This window comes from Chinchilla lanigera, unplaced genomic scaffold (assembly GCF_000276665.1).
Source record: "Chinchilla lanigera isolate Chin_1 unplaced genomic scaffold, ChiLan1.0 scaffold00086, whole genome shotgun sequence".
Taxonomy (NCBI): domain Eukaryota; kingdom Metazoa; phylum Chordata; class Mammalia; order Rodentia; family Chinchillidae; genus Chinchilla; species Chinchilla lanigera.
In genome coordinates this window covers 5,406,729-5,434,218 of record NW_004955487.1, presented here as the reverse complement: position 1 = coordinate 5,434,218, position 27,490 = coordinate 5,406,729, and the positions used below count along the sequence as shown (strand labels likewise).

The window sequence follows — 27,490 nt, the reverse complement described above, 5'->3', positions numbered from 1 at the left end:
GTCTGGAGAGGTGACAGGCTGGGCCCATGGTGTTAGGACACAACCTGGGCCCTGAGCAATGCCCCGGGAGCTCGAGGGAGGAGGGGCCATGTCCCCATGGAGTACAGGCTGTGCCCCAGTCCCATGTCCAGCTTTCCAACAGCCTCTACTTGCCTAGATCCTCCTGCCTCAGCCTCCCAAGTGATGGCATTACAGGTGTGCACCATCCTGCCTGGCTTCCTGTGGGCTTTCAGAGCTGCCTCATTCAGCCAGAGGCCTTGATCCAAGGCACCCAGAGCAAGGCGGGCAGCAGGGGCAAAGCAGCAGTGCAGGGACAGGTGCCACGCAGCTTCTGGGGTCTCTCAGGGTGGCCTCTGCCTCTGCCAGCCCCAGTCCAGCCCCACTGCCCTGGTGTCAGCCCCACGTGACTCCTGTGAACCTTGGAGGCTGGAGTCTGCGCTGCGGAGCTGAAGTGGGGGAAAGGTCACTGTCTGCCACTCTGGGGCCGATGGCTGTCTGCCAGCTGGGCCAGACACCAAGGCTAGCCCTGCCTGGCCGCTGGCTGCAGGACAGCTGCAGGGACAGCCGCGGGGAACTGCAGCAGGCTGGGTGGTCGGCGAGGGGACCTGGCTGAGGTGCTGAGCCAGAGCACAGGGCTGGCTAGAGAGGGCCTCCCTGGGCAGAGAGGAGCAGGCAGACTCAGGTCTGGCCCTGTCCCCAGCTAAATTTGGGTAAGTAGTGAAAAGGTGTGTGGAGCTGCTTTACTTAACAATTATTTGAAGCTGGGGGTGGTGGCACACACTGTAATCCCAGCACTCGGGAGGCTGAGGCAGGAGGATCACCATGAGTTCAAGGCCAGCCTAGACCACACAGTGAAATGCTATCTCAAAAATACTACTACCACTACTGCTGCTACTACTAGTAATTAGGCTCTTTTGTTTGTTTTTTGTCTTTTTGAGACAGGGTCTCGCTATGCAGTTCAGGCTGGCCTTGAGCTCACTTTGTAGCCCAGGCTGGCCTCTAACTCGTAACGATCCTCCTGCCTCAGCCTCCCGAGTGCTGGGATTACAGGCATGCACCACCACGCCCAGCTAATTAGGCTCTTTTTGACACCTACAAGGAAAACAACATGACAGAAACAATCTAATACATGTGAAAAAATTTAAAAAAAGTTAATACAAGCAGATGAATTTTATTGTGAATATATATATTCAGACAGGATCTCACTATGCAGTTCATGGTGGCCTTAAGCCATGGAGCCCAGGCTGGCCTTGAATGCAGGACAATCCTCCTGCCTCAGCCTCCTGAGTGCTGTGATTACAGATGTGTATCACCACACCCAGCCACTGCTAATGTTTTGAGATTTCAATTTTGTCCTTACTGACCACAAACTGATAAGAGAAATGACATCTTACAAAATAGACATATAAAATTTAATCCCTTTGGTTTAAAATACATCATCAATGATACAATTAAAAACAAGACAAAAATCAATTCATAAAACAAAATATAAAATATTGTTATATGACCCGTGTCCCATATCTCTGAAAGCCAGTGATTTAGTTCACATACTTCATTGGAATATTAAACCCAAACATGCAACTGTCAATGCTGCTGAGACAAACGACCTATCCTAGCTGCTCCCTGAAGCTACAGATACCCGTGATTCCATTTCTCTTAGTGTTTCTATTATAAAATTACATTTGAAGGGTTGTTTTATATATTTAAACACATGTACAAAACAGTGGGCCCTGGCACACTGATAAGAGTCTCAGAAATTCACAAATGCTTTCTACAATTGTAAACCTTACAAATAATCAAACTTCAAAAACCATTTCTTTCATTTTGGTCTTTCGAGACAGAATCTTGCTCTGTAGTCCCAACTGGTTAGGACTATATAGCCCAGGCTGGCCTTGAACTCCAAGCGATCCTTCTGCCTCAGCCTCCTGAGTGCTGAGATGATAGGTGGGAACCATCTGTTAGATCAGGAAGAGGAGGAAGAGGTCCATTCCGGGTTCGCGATCCTTTCTGCTGCTTGCTCTGCATGGGCCAGGACCCCTGGTGCCCAGCACTGGGACAGACCGGCATCGGTGTCGTGCCCTCGTCCACACAGCAGCCTGTGGTGTGGCCAGCGGAGCTGGTCATCAGCCGGGCCTTGCTATGCTGGGGTTTAGCTGCCTGTGAGCCCAGGAACCCGGCCTCTGCGCGGGCGGCGGCTGCGCATGCTCGCTGTGCTCCACAGCCCCCGCGGGAATATATTAGACATTTGTATCAGCCTCTATGTACACATTTACACACAGACCTTCACGTGGATATTGCACTTTACATGCAAGGCGGCCTACGCTGTGACCCACGGAGTTCACGAGAAGATTGCAGGCCAGGCCCAGCTCAGCGCCCCGTGGAGTAAACATGAAGTGGGGAGCATGGGCGTGGGGTGGGCTGGGCTCACAACCCTCAGAGCCCGCAGGGGTCTCCTGCACCCCCATGCGTGGTCCCTGCGGGTGTAGACAGGGCCGACAGCCTCGCACCCTGACCCTGGGCGCCGCGGCAACACAGGGCCGCCAGAGCCGGGTGAGGACGTCCGCTCCTCCATCCTCTGCGAAGTGCGCTCCCACGTTCAAGGCGTTTGTCTCAGGGCGGAAGGGATCCCCTCCCTCATGTCACCTGTCTCAAAGCGGGTGACGGCAGTGACGGCGCAGGACACCGGCTGTGAACCCGGGGCCGGGGCCGGGGCTGGGCCCTAGATCTCCGTGAGCGTGAGCTTGTACGATCCCCCGGCCTCCTCCATCTGCAGCTGGAAGGTGTCCTCGTTGGAGTAGTGCTTCACGATGTTGTCGTCCATGTTCACCAGGATGCTGGGAGGATGCATGGTTTCCACAGTGAGACCCAGGCAGAGTGCCGGCTGTACCCGCTTGCAGAGATGGGAAGCCATCCCCGCCGCCCAGCCCTGGGCCCAGCCACCACCTCTTTATAAATTGGGTTAACAGGGGTGCCATCATCTGGATTGGTAAGGATTAAAGAAAGGCGAAGAGCCAGAGTGGTGGCATACACCTGTGATCCCAGTACTTGGGAGGCTGAGGCAGGAGGATCCCTGTGAGTTTGAGGCCAGCCTGGGCTACAGAGTGAGTTCAAGGGCATCCTGAACTACACAGTGAGACCCTTTGAGTCTCAAAAACTCAAAAAGGAAAAAAAAAACTACAGTGATAGTCTGCAAAGGTAGGTCAATTTTATATAAATAATTTAATAAAACAAAAAGCAGGCAGCAACATTATGGCCTGACAGCTGCGTCCAGCCTGCACCCGGATCCACAGCCAGTGTGCGCCTCGTGCAGATGCTGGGCCCACTCACCCTTTCTTGCACTTCTTGAATATTTTCCCAATCTTATCTTGCGGGATGTCGTACTTGTCGGAGATCTAAGAGAGCAGGAGAAAATAATTACAAAATGCCATCTTCGTGGCTTCAAACAAACACTGATCACACACACACACACACACACACACACACACACACACACGCAACGTGCTCTTCCCAGATGCACACGGAGACAGGCACAATTCCCACTTTTTCTGCTCTTCTCTCCCTGTGATCAAGGTTTTGTGAAATCTTTAAGAAAAGGTGCCTGACTGGGCGTGGTGGCGCACACCTGTAATCCCAGCACTTGGGAGGCTGAGGCAGGAGGATCGTTGCGAGTTCGAGGCCAGCCTGGGCTACAAAGTGAGCTCAAAGTGAGCCTGAACTGCATAGCGAGACCTTGTCTCAAAAAAAAAAAAAAAAGAAAAAAAGAAAAGGTGCCTGAAGCCAGGCGTGGTGATGCACGCCTATCACTCTAGCACTCAGTAGGCTGAGGCAGGAGGATCTGAAGTTCAAGCCACAGTGAGACCCTGTCTCAAAGACTGATCAACCAACCAAGACCCCGGGGGAATGCAGCATGGGTCCCACTCACAGCCTCGGTCAAGCCCTTCAGGGACGGGGTTTTGAGCATCAGGGCATCGAAGACCTCCTCCGCCTCCTTCCGCACATACAGCAGCACTGGTCCGGAGGGCACAGGAGACAGGAGAGAAGGGAAGACGCAGTTAAGCCATGGGCTCCAGGTACAGACTAGCTCGCAGGGGCCAGCTAAGGCAGAAGGACGTGTGGCCACATCTGGGACAGGACCAGAACCGGAATGGGAACCAGAACTAGAGCCGACCCGACCTGCACTAAGGACCTGGTGTGGCTTCCCAACAGCTCACCCTGCCCGGCGCCGGGCATCTCACCGTACCTCTCTTTGGTTCCTCTAGCCGGGTCAGCTTGGCGGAGGGCGGGGTGGTGAACTCATCTTCTGTCCCATATGGGCCCCGTTTCAGGCTGGACCTGTGGGCAAGGACCCAAACAGTCAGCAACTGCAACCTCAGTGAACCGTGGACAAGGAACTCCGGTGCATGGCTCTGGGCTTTGTTTTTGAGACAGTCTCTCTACAGCCTGGAACTTGTGGTGATCCTCCTGTCTCAGCCTCCTCAGTGCTGAGATGACAGGCGTGCACCACCACAGTGGGCTCCAGAAAAGACATCGTGAAGTAGAAAACCAGAATGGGGGTGAGGGCCAGAGGATAAGAAGGCGTTGATGGTGACACCCACCCCAGGAACTGGGGCTAGAGGTTGGCAGCTGATTCTTTAATGGCTCAGGAAAAAATTAGTCTTTGGAGTTGGGGTGGTGAAGCATGCCTGTAATCCCAGCACTTGGGAGGCTGAGGCAGGAGGACTGCCATGAGTTCAAGGTCAGCCTGGGCTACATAGCAAGAACCTGTCTCAAAAAAAGTTGTTTGCATTGCACTTAATTTGTCTGTGAGGTGGAGATTGTCTCAAAAAAAAAAAAGGTAATAAAACAAAACAAACCATTGCCCAGTTTGAGGCTAGTATGAGGCCAGCCTGAGCTACACAGTGAGTTCTAGGCCAGGCTGACTATATAGCCAGACCTTGTCTCAAAAATTCGAAAGAAAAAAAAAAAAAAAAACCCAAACAAAACAAAAAAACCAAACCAAACCAAACATAAAACTTACCCTTCACCCTCTAATTCTTCTGAGGCAATGGAAAGAACCTAAGACAAAAACAGATTGCTTTTTAAATATACGTTCTAAATGTCTCAGACCACAAGCATTCCTAAGTAGGAGTAAGGAACTTTTTTTTTGGTACCGGGAATCAAACTCAGGACCTTGAGCTTGCCAGGAAGGCCCTGTGCCACTGAGCTATATCCTTAGCCCAGTAGGAGTAATTCTGGATTGGGCCACTCTACCCCCGCCACACTTGCGGCAGCACTGGGGATTGAACACTGGACCTTCACACTCAGCTGCATCCCCAGCCCTTAGTTTTTGTCTTTTTGAGACAGGGTCTCGCTATGCAGTTCAGGCTGGCCTTGAGCTCACTTTGTAGCCCAGGCTGGCCTTGAACTCACAACGATCCTCCTGCCTCAGCCTCCCAAGTGCTGGGATTACAGGTGCATACCACCATGCCCAACTTTATTTTTAATTTGAAAGCAAGCTCTCACTAAGTTGCCCAAGCTGGACTCCACCTTTCAACTCTCCTGCCTCAGCCTCCCAGGGCACCAGGCTGACAGGTGTGTGCTGCTCTGGCTGCCGGGGATTTATTTTTGTGGCCTCTCGCCCCAGCCGAGACCTACATGCACGCCCCGCTGCAGGTTGGCGAAGTGCACGTCGGGGATGAAGAGCACCGGCTGCGTGTCGAGGTCGAGAAAGGGCTTGAAGACCGTGATGTCCATGCGCTTGTGCGACGGGAGCAGCGGCACCTTCACGTCGGACACTGGAAGGGGAGAAGGAGGCAGCCGCACGTGCACGTTACACACCGCACCCGTGCCAGTGACGCGGGTGAAGGAAAGCACCGCGTGAGGGGATTTTTCTTTTCTCCAAGAAAAATCACAGCTCCGGTATGCCAATGTGAGGCCTCTCTGGTGAAATCCACTGGCTGTCTTATTCAGATGGACGAAAGAGACAGCTTCAAACCCCCGGGCACGCAGAAGGTATGGGACACAGGGAAAGCCTGTTTAGGTTTTTGTATTTTGTTTTTGGTCTTTTTTGAGACAGGGTTTCTCTATGCACTTCAGGCTGGCCTTGAACTCACTTTGTAGCCCAGGGTGGCCTCAAACTCACAGCGATCCTCCTGTCTCAGCCTCCTGAGTGCTGGGATTACGGGAATGAGCTCCCACACCTGGCTAAGCCTATTTAGTTTTTGCCCAAAAGGCCAAAAATTATTGAAAGAGTTTGGAATTTGGAAGTCTGAGATGGATCAAAAAAACACAGTGAATGTTTAAAAAAAAAAAAAGGTTTAGAAGTGTTACAGTAAAAGGCGCATTACCATGAATCCTCCTCAGAATTTTCCCCTCACTTCAAACACACTCATCCCATTATCTTTGCCACTTTCTGCAGCAGCTCTGGAGTCCTCGTTCCTGAGGGTCTTTATCAGGTATGACCAAAACTACAGTGAATGCTGTTGCTGAGCACCAATGGAAAGGTAGCTCAGGAAATGACGCTGCGTCCTCACCCACCTTAGTCACCAGATCTGGCTCTGTGTGACTTCTGACTTCCCCCCAAAGTCAAAATGATCAGAAATGGGAATCGTTTAGAATACACTCAGGACCTCAACGCAGCCAGGACAGTGCAGCTAAGGACCCTCAGGAGAGAGGACTCCAGAGCTGCTGCAGGACGTGGCAAGGACGACGGGACGAGTGTGTTGGATGTGAGGGGAGGACTGCGAGGGAGATTTGAGGCAATGTGTGGTGCGGTAATACGTTTTAAAAATGTCACTCCTCACTGTGTATTTTGCCTGCACCACATAAGAGCTGCCCCTGTGGAACCCCTCGCACTCTGACTGCAGTGTCTGCACCAACTTCACACCTATCACGCGTGGCACTCACGAGTGTGCAGGACCAGTGTTTACCTTGGGGACCACGGGGCCACTGGCCCTGTCGCCCTGCGACACAGGGTTGCTGCCGCCGCCGCCCCGGAGGCTGTGCTCAGCAGCACTCCTGTTCTCGTGGCTGTTTACAGCCAAGGTTTCATGACTGTGAGTGTCAGTCACACTAAGAAAACAGCTTCCCTGGGGAATGTGTGACTGTCATAAGCAAAGACCATCCCTTGGAGGGTGGTTTTGTTTTTTTTTTTTTTTTTGGCTTTTTTGAGACAGAGTTTCCCTATGTAGTTCTAGTTGGCCTTGAGTTTACTTTGTAGCCCAGGCTGGTCTCAAACTCACAGTGATCCTCCTGCCTCAGCCTCCTGAGTGCTGGGATTACAGGTGTGCGCCTGGCTGTCCCTTGGAGTTATGACCTCCGGAACTCCCCTGGGCACTGCTGTGACTTCTACAAATCCAGAGGCCCCACCTTGAGCAGCTGCAGTGAGGAACATGTGTCCCCAGGATCGTGCCGAGCAGTGCTGCAGGAAGCCACGTGGCCCCAGGCACAGCGGCCGCCAGAGGGCGCACCGTGAGCACAGGGACAAGGCCTCTTACCGTCCCCAGGGTGCACTTGCCTTTTCTCTTGCTTTGCTTTCTCTCCTCGTCCCTGATTTTCCGCTCAGCTCCCTGCAGGCAAAGGGAACAGGTCAGGGTTCTGTGGTCCAATCCCCAACCCCCCTGGAAGTATCTCCCTTCTGGAAAAGATGCTGTCACTCATGGTGTCCCCAGGTTTGCCACAGTCCTCCCCTCATAAGTGCTCATCCTGAAATTACCTCTCACCCTGCCAAACCGGTCACCAGGAACAACAGTGATTTTATTTTTGTCCTAAGGATTGAACCCCAGGGCCTTTGCACTGAGCTATATCCCCAGCCCTTTTTTCTTTTTTTAATTTTTGGGATAGGCTCACTACCCAGGCTGCCCAGGGTGGATTTGAACTATGCTCCTCCTGCCTCAGCCTCCCAGAGCGCTGGGATGACAGGCATGCACAGCTCAGTAGTTTTGACTCCGAGTTCCATGGACCATCCCTTCCTCTGCAGCCGACTCCCTGCTCTCAAAGCCTGTCTCCTCTCCGCGGCTCAGGCCACCAGACTGTGTCGCCGCTCACCCATGGCTCCGTGCGACAAGAGCGAGCGGCTATCCTCCAGCCGGCCAGGCGCATGGCCTCACCTTATCACAGAAGACCTTGATCTGGCAGTAGGCGCGGTGCACCGGCTTGTTGCTGCGGTTGTTGTAGCTGTAGGTGTCGATCTGGATGTTGAGCGGCAGCCCCTTGACGCCCTTCTGTGAGGAGAAGTCGGTGCTCAGGCAGTTCACGGAGATGAAGACCTGCAGGAGAAGGCGCCGTGAGCCCTGCTCCAGAATGACCACGGAAGCTACAGGCTGGGATGGGAGCATAGCCTGCCATCCCAGCACTCGGGAGGCTGAGGAAGGAGGACCACTGAGAGTTTTGGACCAGCCTGGGATACAAAGTGAGTTCAAGGACAGCCTGCACTATACAGTGAGACCCTGCCTCAAGAATACACAGAAGGGAGGCACACAGGACACTCAAGCTCTGTTCAGCTCCCTTCCAGGACAGCCCTTAGCATCAGGTGGGACAGGTGGCAGACACAGCTGCTGTCACCATCAGTGTCACTGCAGTGGCCCTCAGCACAGACCTGGAAACCCACTGTGTAAACGTCACAGGGTTCTGAGCTCTCCACGCCTGGTCAACAGGAAGATGGAATGGCGGCGCCTGTCCCAGGCTGGGGACTTGAGTTAGTGACCACAAAACACGGCCATGTCCCTCCCAGAAGGAAGCTCTGGGGATTTGGTGGAAAATGGTCTGCGATGCTCGGGTCTCCATCCATGACAGAAACAGCAAATCGGCTCACAGTCACCACACACAGCTCTGGGAGGCTGAGGCAGGAGGACTGCAAGTTGGAGCCTAGCCTGGACAATCTAGAGACTTAGCAAGACCCCCGTCATAAGATAAAAAAAATAAACAAGGAGGGGCTGGGGATTTAGCTCAGCAGCACAGCGCCTGCCTGGCAAGTGCAAGGTCGTGAGTTCGATTCCCAGTACTGGAGATAAACCAAAAAAATAAAAAATAAAATAAATAAATAAACAAGGGCAGGGGTGCAGCTCAGCGTGAAGACCCTGCATTCAATCCTTAGGGTCAAAACCGCAAACAAAATACAGGCCTTGAAGTTGTCCGGTGTCTGTTGTCTTTCACGGCACCCGAGCGGCCACTGACCCACAGGACAACTTCCGAAGACCAGGTTCCAATGGCACTGGGTGGCCGCAGCCCACACTGGGGAGAGCCCCTTCCCATCCCATCCCCACCCCTGACAGGTGAGCACTGCTGTCCTGACACTGGGGCTGTTGCTCAGTGAACCCAAGGGGCTCGACACACTCCAGTTCCTGCTGTGTTGTGATGTGAACTTTAACCCGTCTACACCTCTGGTCCCAGGGCTGAAGGCCTGCGTTTAGAATTTAAATTCTCCTTATGCACGCCCGCCACCTCATGGACAGAACTGTAACAACACTTTAAAGTGAAGGCGAACACTTTTTGAAATCGTAGGATCCTATCATGCCGCCACTAGCAGTGCCAGGTGGACTCAGCCCTGCACAGAGAAGCTTAGGTTACAAAGCGAGAAAACCCTATGCAGAATGTCTACTGAAGGAGAAAATAACCGGGAGAGATAAACCCTAAAGCCATGACAACACCCCAGACAGCATGGAAAACGTGGAGTGGGTTCACCCTTCCTCTATGTACTGTTTCCAAGCAGGAAAGACTGAAACGGAGCTGCTGTGCTGCTAATTGCAGCACTCGGGAGGCTGAGGCAGGAGGATTGCTGAAGTTCAAGGTCAGCATGGGCTACATAGTGAGTTCAAGGCCAGGGATGTAGCTCAGTGTACAGGCCCTGGGCTCAATCCCCAGTACCCCACACAGAGTTCAGACACATTTATATGCATCCTACCATGGCTTTTTTTTTTTTTTTTTTTTTGAGACAGGGTCTTGCTCTGCAGTTCAGGCTGGCCTTGAGCTCACTTTGTAGCCCAGGCTACTCTTGAACTCACAACAATCCTCCTGCCTCAGCCCCCCAAGTGCTGGGATTATAGGCGTGCGCTACCACACACAGCCTCCATGGCTTTTCAATTAAAAAAAAAAATTATAGAGGCACAGCTCTACCAAATAAGAATTTTTTTTTTTTTTTTTTTTGAAAGGGGGTCTTTTTTTTTTTTTTTGTGGTACCGGGGATCAAACTCAGGACCTTGCGTTTGCCAGGCAGGTGCTTATGCCACTGAGCTATATCCCTAGCCCCCAGAGACAGGGTCTTGCTATGCAGTCTAGGCTGGCCTTGAACTCACTATGTGGCCCAGGCTGCCCTAAAACTTGTGGCAATCCTCCTGCTTCAGCCTCCTGAGCACTGAGTTTACTGGCCCACGCCACCACGTACGGCTTCTTCTCAGAACCAGACCCAAGACTGGTTCTGTCCTTGAGTGAGAGGCAACAGGCCAGGCAAACTTATCTTCAGCCACTCTTGCCCCTACTGACGCCATGATGGAGCGCACTCAGCACTGCTCACAGAGGCCTGGGAACAGGCAGGAAGTGGTGACCAGACCGTGCGGGGGCGCCGGTGTGCTCGCAGGCACGACACTCAGCGCCCGCTGCGGAGCTAAGAGGCTGCACACACAACTGCTTCTTCAGTGACACAAGGACTCTCCCATGGGACTTCAGTGGGTGTGGTGACTCAAGCTGGTAATCGCAACACTCAGGAGGCTGAGGCAGGAGGATCACTAAAAGTGCAAGGCCAGCCTGGGCTAGAGAGAGAGACCCTGTCTCCAAACAGTAACAACCCAAACAAAATACAATGGGACTTTCTTTTCTTCCTTCCTTCCCTCCCTCCTCCCTCCCCGCTCCCTTCCTTCCTTCTTTCTTTCTATTTTTTGTCTTTTTGAGACAGGGTCTCGCTATGTAGTTCAGGCGAGGCTTTGGCTCACTTTGCAGCCCAGGCTGGCCTTGAACTTGCAATGATCCTCCTGCCTCAGCCTCCTGAGTGCTGGGATTACAGGCACGCGCCACCATGACCAGCTACAACTTGTGACTTTAAAAGACCTTGTCTTCCCGCTTTTGTATTCTGTTGCTCTGTACTTTGAGGGAAAGTAGGCTGTTATTCCACAACCAGGCCACTAATCCCTAAAGATGAGCTCCTGATGTTCCCACCCACAATTATTAGAGGAAGGAAAAAAATATTAACCACAAAATAAACTGCTGAACAGGCCAAAGATGCCCTGCAAGATTCTTTTTAAATGTGCAGCACATTTTTCTGGGGACAGTTCCTCATTCTTGTTTAACAATTCATGCACTTAGAATCTTTCTGAAGATTTAATTTTGTTTGCAAGCCTCAGTTTGAAAACAACAAGCCAGGCACAGCAGTGCATGCCTGTAATCCCAGCACTCAGGAGGCTGAGGCAGGAGGACCATTGCCAGTTCGAGACCAGCCTGGGCTACAAAATGAGCTCAAGGCCAGCCTGAATTGCATAGAGAGACCCTGTCTCAAAAAGACAAACAAAACAAAAAAAACAAAAACAGGAAAACAAATGAGATGTACATTGTCAGAGGAATGACTTGTATACAGGTTATTATTATTATTATTATTATTTTATGGTGGCAGTAGGGATTGAACCCAGGGCCTTCACACTGAGCTGAAGCCCTTCTTACTTTGAGACAGGTCTCACTAAGTCACTAAGTTGCCCAGGCTGGGCTCAAACTTGTGACCCTTGTGCCTCAGACTCCCAGACTGCTCGGGTGACAGGTGTGAACCACCATGCCTGGCTTAGATTATTTTATTCTAAGCACAGAAAACAGGAGAATCGGACCCTGAACTGGCGTATAACCATGTTTCAGGAAGCAGTGTGGCAGCTGTACGATGCTGTCCACAGTTTACTGCTTCTCCCAAGCTGGGAAGCAAGGGAATAGGACGCTCACAGAGGCGGCCACCAGAGGGCCAGTTCCCAGCAAGGAACAATGGCAGCAACTGGAAATCATTTTTGGGGGTGGAGTTTGAGTCTCTGTGTAGTCTGCTGGCCTTGAACTCGCTCTGGAGCCAGGCTGGCCTCCCCCTCATGGGGATCCTCCTGCTTCAGCCTCCTGAGAGCTGCTATTGTGTATGAACCACCACTCCTGGCCAAGAAAATGCACTAAGAAGTAACTTTTATTTGATGATTAAATATAGGTTAAGCTTTCACTTGTAGCTTCCCGTTGCATTTACAGATGAGGTCTGGTCTGTAACCCTCCTAGGCTCCAGTGCGACCTTGTTCTTTCTTCCTGCCCTACCTAGTGGCCAGGCCCTGCAATATCAAAGCCCCTCCTCCAACCAGGCTGTTCTGTTGCCTCTTTCTTACCCAAATTCACAAGAGCTGCTCTGTGTGGGGAAGGCCAGCCTGGGCTAGAGAGTGAGACCCTGTCTCAAAAGAATAACAACCTAAACAAAAGAAAAGAAAAATTCTGCAGTTCCATAAAGTCTTCTGGGGCCAGGCGTGGTGGCGCACACCTATAATCTTAGCACTCAGGAGGCTGAGGCAGGAGGATCACCATGAGTTCAAGCCCAGCCTGGGCTACAAAGTGAGTTCAAGGCCAAACCTGGACTACATAGGCAGACTCTGTCTCAAAAATCCAAAAAAACAAAGCCTCCTTAGGACTCCTTCAACTAAAAGCCCTTCCCTGGAGCCCTAAGAACATGTTCCTAACCCCGCTGGCAGGCAGTGTGAATAGAGCCAGGCTTCATGTCTGAGTCACCTGCCCGCCCCCTGCCCCCAGCCCTGCCAGACAAGGTCCCACTGAATGACTGAGTGAACGAGCGAGAGCCTGAATGAATGAAGGCCGAGTCAGGAAGCCGCCCCTGACAGTGCCAACCAGTTCCGCCCTGGTAGCCATGCGCAGTTTCCCTGGAGAGGGTGAAAATCGAGTCAGACTGGTCCTGAACTTCCAGGAAGAGCGGTATCCTGCAGCGACAGGCCAGGCTGTGCCCGCGCCAGCAGCTGTCACCTGTGCAAGGACACATGGCTCAAAAGCCCAAGGGGGCCTGGCCGCCTGGAGCGGGCACGAGGCCGGGAGCAGGGGAGATGGAGAGGGCTGGGTTCACGCAACCCTGGGAGAAGCTTCGGGAGCGGGCCACAGTCACTGTCCCGTCCCTGTCAAAGGGTCCCACGGCAGCTAATGCACAGAGACGGAGGCAGGCGCGCATGAGGACGGCGGTGCCCCGCAGCACCTGCGTATCTCACACCTCCCGGTGCCTCTTCGCACCTGGGGAGAAGCCGCAGTGCAGGGAATGTGGGCAGAGGCCACCCAGCTACTGGAGCGGAAGGCCACCCTGTCACGCGGCATGAAACTAAAGGTCCTCTATCGCAAACTGAGCTCTCTGTGTCGGACTTCTGGTTCACACCAGTAAGTCACAGGACTTGGGGGCGACCACAAGGCTCTGGGGGTGCAGCTGTGGCCAGTCTGACAGGTGCAGGGGCCACGGGGGCTCTTTCTTGCTTTAGTTCACCCTCGCATTAGAACTCGGCTTAGTCACACTCAGATGAACGCCCACGATGCCCTCCCGTGTGGCACAGCTCTGCTGCATCAGATGCAGAAACCCCAGGGTGAACGTTCACTGAACCCCTCCGCGCTGGTCCAGAGAGGGCTCCGGACAGCTCCACGACGCTTGTGTAGCCGGTGTGGCAGCGCACGCCTGTTACCCAGCACTCAGGAGGCTGAGGCGGGGCACTGCCATGAGTTCAAGCCCATCTTGGGCTGCACAGTGAGACCCTGTCTCAAAACACCAAACAAAGCAGAGCAGGAACCGGCAGCGGGGTGGAGGAAGGGAGAAGACGGGAGGGAAGCAGGTCGGGCTCTTCCCACGCTCTCGGGCGTGGCCCATAGGAACCAGGGCCGTCAGCAGCTGGCCTGGCCTCAGCGCCGCCCACGCAGGCTCTTGGTTTCTGCAGGGCGCAGCAGCCAGGGGAAAAGTCATGGAGATAAAAGACAGACGGGGGCGGAGACCTTGGCAGGACCTGTGCACCTCTGCCCAGCCCACCCGCGGGGGCGGTGACCCCGAGGACACCTGGTGGGTGGTGATGTGGCACCTGTGTCCCAGATGAGCACATGCGCTGGAGCCTGCGGAGCTGGACGTGCGCAACACCGGCACACAGCACATGCGACCCTGTCTGGGCAGGGAGCCCCAGCGGCCAGCTGAGCGGAGCGCAGGATCTCAGGGAAGGCCAGCACTACGGGGTCGCTCTGGGGGGCACAGGTTACAGCTGCCACTGGCATAAAACCCGGACTCCAGGACCCCATGGTGCCTTGAAATAATGCTTGGGAAGACAGGCATGGTAGAGCATTCAGGAGGCTGAAGCAGGAGGATGGCTGTGAGTTCGAGGCCAGCCTGGGCTTCACAGTGAGACCCTGTCTCAGATAAACCACAACTAGAAAAGAAAGAAATAAAGGAGGACAGAAATCCTGCCTCAGGGAGCTTCCGTCTGTGCCAAGAGCTTGGGGCAGAGTCACAGCCTGCTGCTTTAGTGACCACAGGGCGAAATGGCCGAAGTGAGAGCTAGGGATTCACCCTGGACCAGGCTCCCAGGAAGCCGGAAGGAGGGCCAAGGAACGGGGTACCAAAGAGCATCCCGCAGAGCGGCTGCTGTTTCTTGGGAGTGGCAGCACCGAGGAAAGGGAATCATTTGCCCCAAGAGAATGAAGTGGATTCAAGTGCTGGCGCGAGTGGCGGCGGACAGCAGCAGGAGCTTGGAACCTGCTCACAACTGCAGCTCTCTTCAGCTGCCGAGCTCCCTGCCAACTAGAGCATCCTTGGCCGGGGGAGATGCTTCTAAGGCAAAGTCCAACAGAATCAGCCTGTGAAAGGAGAAGCTTGCTGGGTGTGGCGGCACATGCCTGTCATCCCGGCACTTCAAAGGCTGAGGCAGGAGGATGGCTACAAGGTTGAGGCCAGCCGAGCTACACAGTGAGGTAAGGCCAGCCTGAATGACATCTCAAAAAAAAAAAAAACAACCCCAAAATAAATAAATAAAGTAATAGTGCTTCCTCGCTTCTTTCTCTATTTAGGCCAGGGCGGTACACTTTGGTTTCAAATCTCTGCCTTGGCCCAGCTGCAATCGCAAGCCAGGTGTTGACTCACTCCTCCCTTCCCTCCACCCTCCACTCGCACTGGGAATTTCAGGTTGTAAAACAAACCAAACCTGTCCCCAGCTTCGCACAGCGGCAACACCTCCCTTTGATGGCACACCGGCTGTGTCTCAGGAGAATGGAATCTCTATGAACGCAGGTGCTGTGCTCAGCCCAAACCAATTAAAAACTACTCTCACAGTGAATTCCAAATATTATGCTTTGACAAAACAACGCGCTACTGCGCCGTACACTGCCCCCTCCCAAGCACACACACACAACGCCCTACGGCCGCTGTCTCCTCCTCACACTCAGGGCCGCGCTGTGATGCCCTGGGAGACAGGGACAGTGCCAGGACGGCCCGACTTTTCCCTCGCCCCTTCCTCGGGGATGCGAGCCTTTCTGGGACCGGAAACCTTTGGCTCTGGGGCCGCGGCTCACAGCTGACAGACAGGATTAGAAATCACAGCACAGTGTCTCCTTTCTGACAGTGTCTCCCTGCTGGGGACAGGAGGCTGGGACTCTGTCCCACCCCTCACTGTCGCTCCCCTTGGCCAGGCCCCACGTGGAAGGCAAGACATGTAACGGGCTGCCTTGGGGAGAGCCCAAGGGTCGCAACTGGCTCTGTCGCAGCAGGCCAGGGTTGTGCCATGGCTGGCCCCAGACCAAGACTGAGCTCTTCTGTCTCAGCCTGGAGACACAAAGGGCACGTAGGTCCCCACAGTGGCCTGCGGGACAAGGGCCCAGGCGGGGACCACACACCATGAGAAGCAAAACCAGCTCCAGCTCAGTGCGCCTCCGATGCCCCAGGCGGCAGGGAGTCTGGCACCTGTGTCATGGTGAGCTCTTCACTGCTCACGGTTTTTAAATTTTAGTTTTTGAGACAAGGTCTTGCTATGTAGCCCAGGCTGGCCTCAAACTCACAGCAACCCTCCTGTCTCAGCTTCTTGAGTGCCAGGACTACAGATGGTGTGGACAGTAGCTGGAACATAATCCACTTTGCAGCACAAGGATTCTGATGTCAGCCAGGGAAAATACACTGGTCAGGTCTTTTGTATCCCTGGGCTTGCTGTGTCCTCAAGCTTTCATGGGTCCCCAGGAGAAACAAAGGAACCCAGAGCCGCGCTGAGCCGCCGCCCCTTCCTCCTGGAGTCCTGCTCTGATGCCGGTTGCCCCTCTGGGGCTCCCTAGCCCACAGGGCTTCTGCCCACTGCCCACTTCAGGGCCTGGACCCGGCAGCCACTGCCGCCATCTCCTCTAGGCCTCAACTCCACCACCGTGGCCGGAGTGCAAGCCCTAGGGGGCGGTTGAAGAACTTACTTCCTCTCCAGACTTCTCTGTCCTCTATTTTTTGGTACTGGGGATTGGACGTAGGGCCTTAGTACCGAGCTGTATCTTCAAGCCTTCTCCCTTTGTTAGTTTGAGTCCGTGTCTCACTGCATTGCTAACTTGCCCAGCTGGGCATGAACTTGGGATCCTCCTGCCTCAGCCTTCCAGAGTGCTGGGAGTCCAGGCATGGGCCACCTGCAGTTCTATTTCTTTTAGATCTTCAGGTTCTGAGAGGCCCTCATTTCACACAAGTAACTGAATCTCACTGCTGTTGCAAATTCTTAAGGTTTATAACTCAAGCAAGAAACTAACTTCCCAGCCAAGATAAGCAACAGACCACCAACATCCACCAGAAATATGGGAACCACTGTAGAACAGAGCCCTTAAGTCACGTTGTACTGAGGGTTTCAGGCTACCCCCACTAAAGCCCCATGATTTATTTTTATTTTGGTTTTCTTGCTATGCAATTCAGGTTGTCCTTGAACTAACTGGTGGTGATCCTCCCGCCTCAGCCTTCTGAGTGCTGGATCATAGGGGTGCGCCACCACTCCCGGCTTAAAGCCCATTCACCCCACTCTGACCTGGCACAGCAGCCTGATCCACAGACCAGAGCTGGGAGCCTTGCCTGTCACAGTCCCCGACTGCGACCTCCAGCAGCTCTGCCTGCTGCACCTTCCTCAGGTGAGGGATGGCGGCCCCACGTGGGGCGGGGAGCTTGTGCCCTGCGTGAGCCCTGGGCTCCGTCACCTACCTTGGCCTCGTCGTTGATATCCCAGGTGAAGGAGATGGCGTTGTAGGCGATCTCCTCGATGTTGCTGATGGTGTTGAAGCTCTCCTTGTAGTCAGCTAGATTGGGACAACAAGAGGAGACTGTGAGTTCTGGTCTCCCGAGAAGCCAGGGCGGCTCCCAGTGGACACTCATCTCCCCACCACCTCTCCTCCCCGCAAATTTAAATGAAGGCTTCTCTGGGTGGAAGTAAGTCCCAAAAAATGAAGAAAAAGAATCAGAGAACCGCTGTAACAGAGGCAAGCTTAGATATATTCAGTTCAATCTCACGGAGTCAAAATCAGGAAATTTAAGGCCAGTGTAGCAGCACATGCCTAGAAACCCAGCACTCAAGAGGCTGAGGCAGGAGAATCTCCGCCAATTCAAGGCCAGCCTGGGCTACATAGTGAGTTCAAGGCCAGCCTGGAATACATAGTGAGTTCAAGGCCAGCCTGGAATACATAATGAAGTTCTGTCTTAAAAAAAAAAAAGAATAGAAAAAATTAGGAAATGTAGGTCTAAAAAGGTTATTTGGGAGACTGTATTTTTTTGAGATAGGGTCTCCCTGTGTAGTCCAGGCTAACCTAGAACTCACTATGTAGCGCACACTTGCCTCAGACTTGTAGGTATCCTCCTGCTTCAGCCTCTCGAGTGCTGGGATTCCAGGCGTGCACCACTGCACCCGGCCAGCATCTCTTAAAAAGATGCTACCCCGCAAAAACTGTGCAGGTGGGACCAGGTGTCAGAGCTTGCCCAGCACGTGTGAAGCCCTTGGCCACTCCAGCGTGGCCAAAAAGAACACAACAACCAAGCCCAACGCTCCCGCGCCAGCTGCTTATGCTCCGGCCGGCCCAGCAGCACCTGGGAGCCACTGCCTGGCCACAGGCCCTTGTGAGGGAAGCCAGGGCGGAACACTGCTTCCAGGAAGCCCAGGACGGGCTGTGGAGACCAGCGGCTGGCAGAGAAGCACAGGCGCTTTCGGCAGGAAGTGACCGCTGCCAAAAACAACTGGGCGGGGAGAGGGGCGTCGGGGCCCAGGAGCGCGGCCGGCTCTTACCGATGTCAATGCACCTTTGTTTCGCGGTGTGCTGCCGGGAGTGCCAGTACTTCCAGTGCCGCAGCTGGTCCTCCCTGCTCTTGTCCTCGGCAAAAACCACCATGATCACACTCTGCGGACACACAGACGCCGGGTGAGCCGCACTGCACACCCACCTGGTAGAGTCAGTGCAGCCTTCAAAGTGCGTTTGAGCCGTCCCTCAGGGCACTGCAGACCCGGAAACGCCAGGCCCTGGAGACATCACCTTCTGGTGTTTTTACACAGGCTCTTGTTAATAGTCCAGGCCGGCTCTGGACTCACCACGGACCCAGGCTAGCCTGGAACTTGGGACAATCCTCCTGTCTCAGCCTCCTGAGTATGGGATGACGGGTGAGCGTCACGCCTGGCAGGACCTGGGGACACCTGGGGACACTTGTCAGGCTTTCCCAGAGAAGAGCGGCAGGCGCAGGACTTACGCGAACTTTGCTGATGGGGTGGTGGATGCCTTCGGTGCTGCTCGCCTCCTTCAGGGTGACAGGGTAGAACTGGCCTTTGTTCAGGTACGTCATCGTGCTGTCCCCGGGCTTCTGCCGCAGCGATTTGGAAGCTTCGAGGGTGTACTCGAAGCTGTTCCTGAAGGGCAGAGAGGTTGCAGACGCTGAGCCTCGGGTATAGCCCTGAAGTGCCTCCGCGTGTCGTCCGAGCGCGACAGCCCCCGACCCCTCGGACTGTAGATGGCAGGTACTGCCTTCTCGGGAGGAAGACCCTGTGCAAGCTCTCAGCACCCAGGACCTTGAGTCTCCCCCATGGGGCCAAGAACTTCTAAGCTGTGATGTCCACAGCTGTACATTTGGAGGCTGAGGCCGTGAAGGTGTCAGCAAGGGACCCTTAGGGGACACACTGCCAGCCCGGGGTTTATCCGGCAAAAGGGACAGAAAGGCAGCTGGAAGCCGTGCATTGAACCTGGCAAGTTGGGCGTCAGGGACACACTACAGTTCCAGCACTGGGGAGGCTGAGGCAGGAGGATTGCTGGAAGTTTGAAGCTAGCTTGGGCTATATGGTGAGTTGTAGGCCAGACTGAACTACACAGCAACATCCTGTCTCAAAAAAACAAAAAAGCTGAACTCCTCCAGATGGGCAGGCTGCAGTTCTCCGCATTTCCTCTCCTTACGCCACCATTCGGTAACACCCTGTATAACTTCCCTAGGCCAGAGGTCAGCAAATCACATCCATCTTTGCAAATAAAGTTCTTCTGATTGGTCCGTATGAGTAGCACAGGACCATGAGGTCACAAAGCATATTGGTAAATAATGTTTGATCAGAACACAGCTGCACCGCATGCTAAGCATCCTCCGCAGCGGGCTGTGCACTACGATGGCCCATGGCCGAGCAGGTGGTCACGACGGCCTCCGGAGGCTGCCGGGCCTGCGGAGCCCCACATATTCACATCTGACCCCTCAGGGAGAAGGGCTGCTGGCCCGTCCCAAACGCTAAAGGCATCGAGGCGCTAAGGGAAGTCTCAACTCCCGGAAAATCCTAGGCTTTAAAAACTTCTCTCTACTGCAAACCTAACATATGTCAAAGCACACACACATGACATGATAAACTAATATCCCACGCTCCTCAAAACCTGAAATTCTTCACATGTGATCCCGGTAACTGGACAATACTCCCTTTTTTGCAGCAAGGGACACAATTTTGAGAAACAAAAATGAAGCTTTCAGATCAGGAAAAAAATAGCTTTCATTTATTATATCACTAGCAAGGCTAAAAAAAATAAGGGCCTTGTCTACGCCCGCTATGCCGAAACCCTCACCTACTGCTCTTGGCACAGGAGGGGCCTCGAGGTCTGCTTTCATCCCCGTCTCTCCCGGCAGATTCTATCCGTCCACACCCGCGGGAGGCCGAGGAAGGACAGGCACCACCACCAGAAGAGGAGGAAAACGAGACTCTGGAGAGACCACGATCAAACGCGCGGCAGGAAAGGCCGCTGCCCGGGCCCCAGCCAGCCAGCAGTCAGGAGAGGGAAAGCGCCACCCCAAGCCACCTCTCATTGGTGAGCGACAAGAAGAGAACAGATCAGAAGCACTGAAAAACGAAACGTCCAACGAAGAGGCAGCGATTACCCAGAAACACTGTCAAACACATAGTCCTCTGAGTTCATGCCAGGCATCCGCAGGCTGAGATCCGAGGGGAAGAAAACCTGAAACATCAACGTGATAAGCCACAACCATTCCACGTCAGCAGGTCACTCCCAGCCAGGCCCTGCCACGGCAAAGACCGTGTGGCTTGTGGTGACTCGCTACCCTTTTGATGTTCATCTCTAAATCAGACTTTTACATCTATACGATTTAAGTTTAAAATAAATTGGAAAATTGTAAGCTGGGCGTGGTGGTGCACCCCTGTGATCCCAGAGCTCAGGAGCCTGAGGCAGGAGGATGGCCATGAGTTCAAGCCCAGCCTGGGCTACGTAGTGAGCTCAAGGTCAGCCTGGACTGCACAGTGAGACCCTGTCTGTGAAAAAGTAATTACAAAAATAAAGTGTCTGCTTTTATACACCCCACAAGAAAACTAAGACAATCATGCCCGTGCATCGAGGTGACGCTCGGGGTCTATGAGTCCTTCTCCATCTCTCCTACCCATCCCCATTCCCTTCCAGCTCTGGGATCTGCAAAAAAACCGTCCTGACGCCCAGGCGTCGGGGTCACACCCGGCTGGCACGCACGATGCGCCTCCTCAGGAAATGACAGAGTCTACTTCTCACTCCACGTGCACAGACAGAAGCCATTTCCTACGCGGGGCCCTAAAGATGGCTTCAGACACCACGAGCCCCTCACGTTTACCTGCACGAGAGGTGCGAGATTGGAAACCCTCAGAAGCACCGCAGTGAATCTGTAAATGTCACAGGGCGCACCTGTGCCCTCCCTGTCCCTTACTGTCCCACCGACCAGGTGGACATGTGGTAAGGCGCCCACACTAAGGCCAGTTACAGGAAGCTCCTGGAGCCGGGACACCAACTGCAAACAGACCAGGGAGACTGCACGGGGCCCTTTTCTTCTGGAGCGAATCACTTCGCTGAAATCAGAATTGTTAACTCAGTGGCTGGTAAGATTAGCCATGTGCCCCTGATAATAATTTCTGGATTTATAGGTTTAGCTTACAAGTTATACCACAAGGGCCTTTTCTCCTAAGAAAAACAAACTCTTTTCTTCCTAATCCATCCATTTTGGGCTGAGTTTCAAGCTTACGTAACAAGGACAAGGTGGAACCCAATACTCAGACAAACAGGGCAGCCTCGGAGACACGGGGTTTCCTGTACCTCCTGCACGCCCTCCTTGAAGGGCTCGGAGAAGGTGGAGTCCGGGGTGCGCCGCTGTGCATTGGGGGGCTGAGCCCCGGAGCCAAACTGCTCGGCGTTGAGGTTCCGATCGAAGACAACCACCCGCTCGGCGGGCTCGGGGTGATACACGGCCGGGGGAAGCCCTACTGCGAAGCCGTGCGGCTGGATTTCTGTCTTGATGGAGTGGGTGGGCATGGTTGCTATGGAGACGGTGACGGTGGTGTCGGGCGCCGTCAGGTGGCTGCGCTTCTCGATGCCCAGCTGGTTGCCGTGGGGCAGGACGATGTTAAAGGGCACGTTCTTCAGGACCTGCACTCTGTTCTCTCCGGCGGTGATGAGGGACTGCTCGGGCACGCCGGGAATGGTGTTTCTGTGAGAAAGGAACAGAAAACGACACTGCACACTCCGCACTCTGACGACGGTTTTTTCTATTCTTGTGGTGCTGGAGATCGGACCAGGGTTTCACGCAAGCCACACCCCCAGCCAGGGCTATGCAGACCAAGTGAACAATGTACATCGAGATGGAGAAGGACTTTACGGCCACATGGCAAGGATATTCCAAAGCACAAAAGAAACTTTCAGTGGAAATACCAAGCATTCACAGCTTTCCTCTCATAAGCTTTATTTTTTCCCATAACCCTAAAATATTTTACTCTAAGCCTGGGCCAAGTGTGGTGGTACACGCCTGTAACTTCAGCACTTGGGAGACTGAGGCAGGAGGATCACTGTGAGATCAAGGTGAGCTTGGGCTACAGAGTGAGATCCTGTTTCAAAAATACCGAAATAAACGAATCAATAAATAAAATGCTTTAAGTCAGACTCCCATGGCTCGAATTTTCACCTTGAGTGAGTTATTTCACCCTTCTGTGGCCAGCGTTCACCAGGACACAGGGCGCAGCAGGGGCCACCCCCCCAGAGGGCGGACGTGGCAGGGACGCTAACCTGAGGGAGTGGAGCCCTGCATGTGGGTGCTCTAGACGCTCGAGCCAGGGCGACCTGGGTTCCACCTTCCTAGGCCCCATGCGGTCTGGTTTCCTCTTTCACCAAAAGAAAACCTCGGGACACACTGGACTACACACATTTCATGTCAAATTAATTTGGGTTCAATCACTGTTCTGGGCAATATAAATTATGATTCCTAGTGGGTAATATGAAATGCGGTTTGAAATTCCCCTTGAAATTTTTTTTTTTTAAAGATAGGGTCTTGCTATGTAGCCCAGGCTGGCCTTGAACTCCCAGTGATCCTCCTGCCTCAGCCTCCCTCCCCAGTGCTGGGACGACAGGTATATGCCACCACGCCTGGCTCCCCCTGAAATCTTACAAGCTGAAAACTTCAAGGGAAAAAGTGGTTGGTAATCTTGTATGTTTCAATACAATTATTCATATCCTGAACCATAAATTCATGCCCAGGAATTCAGCCTAAAGAAAGAAAAAAAGCCAGGCATGCTGGCACACACCTGTCATCCCAGCACGCTGGGAGACTGAGGCAGCAGGACCACAAGTTTGAGCCCAGCTGGGCAGTTTAGTGACTTTGTGAGACTCTGTTTCCAAATTAAAAAGGGCTGGGGATGTGGCTGGGTTCAATCCCTGTATGGAAGAAAAAAGAAAGGGAGGAAGGAAGGAGAAAGAAAGGGGAAAAGAAAGAAAAGGAAAAAAACTCTCTAGAAAGTTTTTTTATTAAGGCTTGTTCCTGTAGTGAAAAACTAGATAGACTGCAATAACAAAGCTGTCTGTGGGGCGGTTAGAAGAGTCCAGCAAAAAGAAAATAAAGTGATTCCGAGAGTCACAGAAGAGGAGGAACAGCCTGGGTGGGCTGCAACTCGTGGGGCTGGTGCCCTGCAAATCAGAAGACGACGGTAAAGAAAGGGAAGGGCTAACAGCGGCAAATAAGCCTTCCCCAAAAGATAGCTATGAAGATCCAAAGAGCAACATGGAAAATATTTATGCAATGAACAAAAAGCAGAGGAAAGCACCAAATCCTATCTGTGATGGAGGCAGAACCACACACAGGAGTGTGCAAAACAAAACAACAGACAAGTAGTCATCAGGACAGAGGTTCTAAGTGATCACTTGCTCTTTAATTATGCTTTATTACCTAGAAACACAGGCCCTTGTAAAAGTGTTTTTTTAAAAGAAATTTTCGGGGCTGGGGATTTAGCTCAGCGGCAAAGCGCCTGCCTGGCAAGCGCAAGGTCGTGAGTTCGGTTCCCGGTACCGGAGAAAAACCAAAAAAAAAAATAAATAAATAAAAATAAAAAGAAATTTTCAACTGGGTATGGTGATGCACACCTGTCATCCCAACTCTTGGGAGGCTGAAGCAGGAGGATTATCCTGAGTTCAAGGCCAGCCTGAAATACATAGTGAGACCCTGACTCAAAGGCAAAACAAAAACAAAATACACACATAAAATAAAATGATTTTTAAGTTTTTCAGGGCTGAGGATGTAGTTCAGTGGTAGAGTGCTTGCATGCATGAGGCCCTGAGTTCAACCCCCAATACCACAAAGAGAGACAAAAAAGAAAGAAAAGTTTTTGATGGCCAGCCAGATGTGGTGCTGCGTGCCATAATCCCAGCACTCAGGAGGTTGAGGCAGGAGGATCATCATGAGTTTGAGGCCAGCCTGAACTGCATAGCAAGACCCTGTCTCAAAAAAACAAACGAGAGGAGTTTGAAGGCCCCTCTTGAATTTATTGTCCTGAGTTTTATTCAATTATATGAGTGACTGGTATTTACTTTTTAAAAAAGACACCCCCAATTGCCAACAGCCTTGAAGCACCTCAAAACAAATAAACATTTCACTGAAGTTATCTCCCAGACGTCCCTCTGGGGAAGCAGAAAGTTAAGGCTTTTTCTAAAAAAGGCAACTCAGCCTCAGGAAAAGTCATTTCTTGGAGCAACTGAGGTAAAGCAGTATCGAAACACTGATTTAGAGATCAGGAGTCCAGGCGACCCACCTCTTCCACTAGAGCTTGCTCATGCAGAACAATTTCCATTTTGTGTTTTGTTTTGTTTTGTATTTTGCAACAGGGTTTCACTATGTAGTTCAGGCTGGCCTCAAACTCTCTTGCGAAGCAACCCTCCTGCCTCAGCCTCCTGACTGCTGGAATCACGGTGTACGCCACCGCACCTGGCTTTAAATTACAGATTTATGTGCAGGGAAATGCAGCACCTCTTGCGTGTGCTGTTCTGTGTTGTGACCCAACATTACCTTTTGCTGTGATCCGGCTCAGGGTGCTCAATCTCGGGCTTCGCTGTTGATGACCTCCTCTCTCGAGGAACCTTAAAAGAGAACGCAAGGGAAGGGTTCAGTCCTCCCCCCGAGGAGGATGGGCCACACCCCCAAATGTGGTCACTCACCACTGCTCCCCAGATCACCCAGGAGTACAGTGGAGGGACGGGCTCTGGGGACACAACTGGGACACAACACGCAAGGCTGCGAGTCCTCAAGGAGTTTACACTGGTCCCAGGGCGGTCGATGCTCAGACAAACCCAGGGCAGCGCAAACCAACTGTGGCGGTCAGCTCCTGGAGGGAGGGCTCCCACCCACCCGGCCGCACAGCCTGACACAGGAGAAGCTTCCGGCTTCCCACCACCCCGCTATGCTTCTGCTTGCTCAGGGCAGGCGCAGGACAGAGACACAGCCGGACCGTCAGGTCCTCCAGAGCCTGGCCTGGTATCACAGCAGGAGCGCGCGCACGCGGGCTTTGGGCTTTGGGTGCCCATGACCCAATCGTAACTGTTTGTTCTGTGTCTTTTTTTGCAGTACTGGGGATGAAACCCAGGGCCCTGGCATGTATTCACTGTGTCCCCAGTCCTTTTTCAGTTTTTCTTTTGAGATAGGGTTTCCATAAACCTGGCTAAGTTGCCCAGGTTGGGCTTAAACCTATGTTCTTACATATTTCACTATAAAAACAAAACAAAATAACTTACACTTATCATAAGAAGCCTAACAAGTTTTACTATAAAACTGCCACCCTTAAATGGGTGTGGTGGCACACTCCTGTAATCCCAGCACTTGGGAGGCTGAGGCAGGAGGATCATCATGTTCGATGGCCAGCCTGGGCTACACAATGAGTTCAAAGCCAGCCTGAGCTACACAATGAAACTCTGTCTCAAAAAAATGACCAACAAAACGCAGTAACAACAGCCCAGTGACGGTATGTCAGTCATACCCAGTGGGTGCACTCCCCTGGTCTTTTAAATTGGAACCTAAACTGTTTTTGGTGACAGGGTTTCACTATTTGCCCAGGCTGGCTTCAGACTCACAGGGATCCTCCTGCCTCAGCCTCCCAAGTGGTGGGATGACAGGCGTACACTACCACACCCAGGGTAACCTAAACTCTTACTGCCCAGAGGACAGTCTATGGCTGGAACAAGGCCAGGGGAGTCCCTACCTGCACAGGGCCTAGTTGTGCGACCTGAGCGTGAGCAGCAACACAGCCAGCATGACACAAGTCACCGGCCAGTGGCAGCTCTGTTATTATTAGGACAAGGAAGGCATGAGACCGTCCAGGGTGCCTCCTCCAGCAAATGAAGGCCCTGTGCAAATCCATGCAGACTGCTGCTTCTGTTTAGTTTAGACAAATGCAAAGCCAGGCATGGTGGCGTACGTCTGTCATTCCAGTAGCGAGGAAGCTGAGGCAGGAAGATCTCCAAAAGCTGGAGACCAGCCCAAGTTACATACTGAGATCTCTCAAACCTCTGCCACTCAAAAAAAAAAAAAAAAAAAAAAAAAAAAGGACTAATGCAAATCTCTAAAAGCAGGCAACAAGATACATCCTGATCTTAAAACTAGAAGGTCTCAGATTTAAGAATTTTTTTTCTGGCTCCTCAATCAGATCAAATCAAAGAGCTTGTGACAACAGTCACAGAAATGGCCCTTCTAGGCCACACAGGACAAAGGTCACAGCAAGGGCATTAGCTGGCCTCCTCTTTGGCACTGAGAACACCGTGGTAAGAGATGCAAGCTGGTGAGACAGCAGCCATTTTCTTCTTCTTTTTTTTTTTTTTTTGGTTTTTTTCCAGTACCGGGAATCGAACTCATGACCTTGCGCTTGCCAGGCAGGCACTATGCTGCTGAGCTAAATCCCCAGCCCCAGCTGCCATCTTCTTTGATGGCCGGGACAGCTGGCTGCGTCACCCGTCTGCGAGGCAACCCTTTGATTCTCTGATCGCACAAGTTCAGCTTTGAAGCCAGTGAGTCAAAGTACTTATTAAACTATTTATAGTTGCTACAAAAACCAGCGTACGCCCGACAGCCGTGGCTGTTTTATGGGTCACAGGAGCCAAGCTGCAGCGGGCGCACCTTGTAGTAGTCATAGAGCAGCCCCAGCGCCGCTGCACTGTCCTCGTCCCCATTGATGCTCATCATGGCTTTGGTGGCTGCAGTGAGCGGGTTTTCCAGGAACGACTTCCAAGCTTCATCCTCGCTGGTGTAGGAACGCCGCTGCGGGTAAAGCGCTTCATTCTGGAGGACCAGCACTGGCCTTTTGCTGTAGGGGAATGAAGAAAACACCAGGCTAGAGTTGGGCATGATGGCGATGCTCGTCATCCCAGTATTCGGGAGGCTGAGGCAGGAGGATTGCTCGTTAGGAGATGGAAGCCAGCTTGGCAGGTTCTACTATGTAGTGAGTTCAAGGCCAGCGCGACTCTGTCTCAAAAAACAAAACGCCAGGCCAAGTGAGTCATAGATTTTACATAAACAGATGCAGGGACCCAGAGCAAGGCCACGGGCCTGCACCCTCTCTTTCCCTGCACGTATGTATAGTGTGTCGTGCTGATACATGCTACTTTCCTCTTTCTCCCGCTGATGTCAGGCCTCAAGAAATCTTCCTAAAAGCCAGGGCTGGGGAGAAGGGGCGGAAAGAAAAAGGGACACTGATGAATCCTTGGGGGTAGATGGGAAAGTTAGGGTTTATTCCCTGATCCAGGAGATTGGCATGGAATGTGG

At 52.8% G+C, this 27,490-nt stretch overlaps 1 protein-coding gene across 1 annotated transcript; it reads right to left on the bottom strand.

Annotated features, from left to right (window-relative positions):
- Positions 1-1,390: 1,390 nt before the first annotated feature.
- On the bottom strand, positions 1,391-27,032 carry Grhl1 (grainyhead-like transcription factor 1; the record flags this gene model as incomplete). Its single annotated transcript, XM_005404405.2, is given in 15 exon segments — positions 1,391-2,834; positions 3,328-3,392; positions 3,923-4,008; positions 4,241-4,332; positions 5,018-5,055; positions 5,635-5,774; positions 7,496-7,547; positions 8,088-8,246; positions 17,150-17,244; positions 18,222-18,333; positions 18,677-18,833; positions 20,327-20,403; positions 21,520-21,910; positions 24,749-24,819; positions 26,846-27,032. Coding segments are annotated over 15 exon segments (1,837 nt in total), but the record flags the coding sequence as incomplete, so codon positions are not given.
- Positions 27,033-27,490: the final 458 nt, after the last annotated feature.